This window comes from Macrobrachium nipponense, chromosome 38 (genome assembly GCF_015104395.2).
Source record: "Macrobrachium nipponense isolate FS-2020 chromosome 38, ASM1510439v2, whole genome shotgun sequence".
NCBI classification, from domain to species: Eukaryota; Metazoa; Arthropoda; class Malacostraca; order Decapoda; family Palaemonidae; genus Macrobrachium; species Macrobrachium nipponense.
The window spans coordinates 38698424-38703423 of record NC_061098.1 but is presented as its reverse complement, the minus strand read 5'-3'; the positions used below and the strand labels follow the sequence as shown (position 1 = coordinate 38703423).

The 5000-nt window shown below is 32.3% G+C and overlaps 1 protein-coding gene across 1 annotated transcript in view; it reads left to right on the top strand.

Moving 5' to 3' along the window:
• The window catches only part of LOC135209447 (uncharacterized), a 25577-nt gene that overhangs the window by 8062 nt on the left and 12515 nt on the right, over positions 1-5000 (top strand). Inside the window, exons 2-3 of the mRNA XM_064242120.1 lie at positions 407-612; positions 2730-2860. Of these exons, the coding sequence (XP_064098190.1) occupies positions 2839-2860 (22 nt within the window). The 5' untranslated portion in view covers positions 407-612; positions 2730-2838. The remainder of the gene's footprint in view (positions 1-406; positions 613-2729; positions 2861-5000) is intronic.

The window sequence follows — 5000 nt, the reverse complement described above, 5'->3', positions numbered from 1 at the left end:
ATATGTACCTGCCACTATGTTACCTGGGATGCCTGCATTGGAAGTCCTCCAGCAGGATGCTGAAAGTTTCATGCAAACTGAAGTATCCAGCTGCCAAAATAAAAACTTCTTTCCTCTGCTCTTGCCTCAGCGTCGATTACCTTGTCGCAATCTAGCATGACCTCATATTTGGACGTGCAATTATCTCAAGATTAATGGACAAACGTGAAGACTTCCTATTGCGAGGTCTTTATAGAACATTCAATAAATTTATCTTAAACTGCAGAGCAATGTGTATTATTATTATTATTATTATTATTATTATTATTATTATTATTATTATTATTATTATTATTATTATTATTGTCATCTTGTCTTTACCAGGAAAGTCACTGTAAACTTCATTATTGTTACTATTCCTTGACAGAATCGGCGGTCCAGACTACATCAAACGGCCAACCAGCAGTTTTTCGTCTGCCGAACAGTGACACCGGCGTCGTAGGTTTCAGGACTGAAAACCCATGGCCAAATATCAAGTACACAGTGTCTGATCTAGGAAAAGAAATAATCAAAGGAAAGTTAGAATCATTCAAATGGACATCACAGTGGATGCCCCTTCTCATAGGAACAAAGGTGAGCTATGTCCGTATAATGAGATTTACTCTGGCTGTAAAAGAAAAGGAAGAACTTCACAAGTATTTTAATTAACCCAAAAAAGTTAATATAGCGGAACTGCCAATTTTGTAGTAATATCATATATATATATATATATATATATATATATATATATATATATATATATATATATATATAAATTCCATTCGAGCTACAAATATCCTTTAATATCTAATCGCTCTACCTCGGAATTGATATATTTTTCATATATGTTGATAATATTTTCTTGATAATAATTTCGTCCCACCCCTCAGGGATCGAACCACTGTCCAGTGGACGGGAACGAAATCAGTACGGCCTAGTGACGTTATCAACAGAGAGGCTATAAGTTTATATCGATTCTGGCCTTACAAATCACCGTCGAACTCAGTGTTTTCGAAATTAGAGTCGATATGAAAGACCCCGTCCTACCATGTTTTTCCCAATTCGAACGATGACCCAAGTAGCCTTGTAATGAATAATAATCACATCACGGTGATTCATATAGATTATTCGAGCTACAAATGTCCTTTAATATCTAATTCGCTCTACCTCGGAATTGATATATTTCTTATATGTACCGAAGGGAAATTTTTGTGATAATAATTTCGTCCCCTCATGAGATTGAACCACCGTCCAGTGGACGGAGGGAACAAAATTAGGACGGCCTAGTGATTTCGTTCCCGTGCACTGGATGGTGGTTCGATCCCATAAGGGGATGAAATTATTATAAAAAAAAATTTCCCCTTCGGTACATATATGAAAATATATCAATTCCAAGGTAGAGCGCATTAAATATTAAAGGACATTTGTAGCTCGACTGATCTATATGAATCACGGTGATGTGATAATTATTCATTACAAGGCTACGTGCGTCAAACGTTTGAATTGGCTAACATGGTAGAGGGGGTTTCATATCGATTCTAATTACGAAAACACCGAGTTCGACGGTGAATTTGTAAGGCCAGAATCGATATAAACATAGCCTCTCTGCTGGCCAACTTGATAACGTCAAAAGGCCATCCTGTTTTGGCTCCCGTCCACTGGACGGTGGTTCGATCCTATGAGAGGACGAAATTATTATCAACAAAAAATTCCCCTTTGGTACATATATGAAAATACATCGATTCCGAGGTAGAGCGAATTAGATATTAAAGGACATTTGTAGCTCGAATGATCTATATGAACCACGGTGATGTGATAATTATTCATATATATATATATATATATATATATATATATATATATATATATATATATATATATATATATATATATATATATATATATAGATATATATATATATATATATATATATATAAATATATATATATATATATATATATATATATATATATATATATATATATATATATATATATATAAATATATATATATATATATACATATATATATATATATATATATATATATATATATATATATATATATATATATATATATATATAAAGGTTTTTTGCCACGAAAGAAAAAATGAAAAGCGAGATATCAGAGTATTTTCGGTCTTGTTCAGCTGAACAAGACTGAAAGTACTCGGATATCTCGCTTTTTAATTTTTTTCCTTCGCGGCAAAAACCTTTATGTATACATAGCATCACGTTTTATATATTATGTGATCAAGTTATTCATATATATATATATATATATATATATATATATATATATATATATTATGATCATATATATATATATATATATATATATATATATATATATATATATATATATATATATATATATATTAGATATATATATATATATATATATATATATATATATATATATATATATATATATATATATATACATATATATATATATATATATATATATATATATATACTATATATATATATATATATATATATATATATATATATATATATATATATCTATATATATATATATATATATATATATATATATATACTATATATAATATATATATAAATAAATGTGTGTGTTTGCGTGTGTTATAGGGGAGCTTTGTACGCACATATATTTATAACTAGCTCTACCACAAAATATGAAAGAGCTCCCAATCTTCTGCCTCTGATCTAAATTTTCCCTTCTAGGTAATAAACGGAACCAACCTGGAGGATTTACCAATCTTCTCAGATCCACAAGGACTTGATACGAGATATGTCTCCTTATTAAGTGGAGCAGAGGTTCATTGGCAAATTGATGACATTACCTCTAAAAGATCGTAAGGTCACAGTTCTTTCTTCTACCTCATTGCACCGGAGCCGCGCTCATAAGTGATTCACGGATGCATATATGCTGATTTGAAAGCGTGGAAAACTAATCCTTTCTTAATCCTGTTACAAAAGTAAGCCTTCGTCGCCTATGAACGTGGCCAAGTGTCTCTTTCTATCTACTGTAATTTAAGTCAACTTTCCTGCATCATATCCGAGTTTATCAGTCTCGTTTCATGAATCAAGGTATTATAGAATGAAAAAAATCTAACAACTACTTCACATCAAAATAACTTACATGATAGGAGGCTTACCCAGGCCAATATTTTTTTTGAAGGCGACTGAGAATCACTTCTATAATGATGATGGCTCCATTTTTTTTTTTGGATTCCTTCCGTAGAGCTCTCATCTATTCCCGAGTCATTCCAGTGCAATTTCCAGTTTAATGTCTGACCTTCCTCTGCTTCAAATAACAAGAACAGAAATGATAAAAATCTAAAAAATAATTAATAAAATAAAATTTTATGAGTAACTCACGCAAGTAAGTGGAATATCCTAAACCTGTGCACTGAAATAATAAGAATCTTCAGACATGAGGTTCCCCAGAGTCGCTTTCAAGAAACACCGCGACATATATATATATATATATATATATTATATATAATATATATATATATATATATATATATATATATATATATATATATATAATATATATATATATATATATAATAAAAGGAGCCATAAAAAAGGCCAAAATATAGTAAGAAAGTAATATATTTCAGAGACTGCTATCTCTCTCTTCAGGTGGGTAATGAATGAGAAAAGTTACAGAAAAAGCAGTATTTACAGAAAAGGCAGTCCACAGGTAAGAAGTTTTTTGGTCATCCCCACCGATAATAACTCTTTAATTCTCTTACACATTGGTTGAAGGAAGATTTTGTCTATGACATTTGAATCCCGGATGCCCTTTGAGATGTTCATTACCTGTCTTTGTTTAATAAAGGCTGACTCTATCATCTGGCTCTTGTATCGACAGTTTCTGCTATAAATTATCCGTGACAAATTACAGTTTATTCTATGGTTACGGTTATTTACACGGTTAAAAATAGCTGAGCTCGGTTGTCCATACCTAACAGACCGTTTATGTTGTATTAATCTCTGGGGAAGTGATTTTCCTGAAATTCAGATGTAAGATTGGTCACAGTCCAGGCATGGGATTTCGTAAACGCCTGTGTCCTTGGGGGATGTCTTTTGTTGAATGTTAATCAGGGATTTGGCTAAGGTGTTTGAGTAAGTAAATGCAAAAGGGTTAGATTTTCCGATGGTCTATGTGTTACGGACACCGAGGTCTGCTACAGGTTCTTAATTATAATAAACAAAAAGGATTCAACAACAACACTTGAAACTGGGGATATGAATATAGAAAGAAACTCGAACAGAACAGAAGTTTATTTACAAGCTTACTAACAAGGATAAATGCAGAATGGTTTCTCCTATTTACATAACAAGAGTAAATTCTTACAATATGTGAACTGTGGAAACAGTGCAGTAATGAAATACTTGCTGGCCAGTTTTGCAGCTGTCGAAAATCAGTGCTTGAAGCAACGGCTTCACAAAAGGAGACAGCAGAACTTCAGACAGCTTCTTGACTTCATACTGCAGAAAGAAATGTCTTGTCTTGAAACTCGAAGGACGGGTTACTCCTCAAAACCACTTGTAGGACGTTTCTTCTATGAAGGGTTGCTCAACATCGGAATCTCTCTCTCTCTCTCTCTCTCTCTCTCTCTCTCTCTCTCAAATGGACGACTTAACTTTTTTCCGGTCACAGTCTCGTGCGTCCTCTTCCTCTCTTATCCTTCGTCTCTTCCATCTTCTCTTATCTCTCCCTGATGATCTGATTTCTCTACTTCCTCAGGGCATATATATATATATATATATATATATATATATATATATATATATATATATATATATATATATATATATATATATTTAAGGGTTTCTAGTGACGCGACGGCACATGCAGAGTTCCATAACACGCCTGGGGATTTTCGAACAATCATGAGAACAGGCACTTCCAACACATGCGCGAATGCCTCCTTGCTGCAGACCTACTCGAAGAAGACACATTTTCCTTTCCCTCAATAT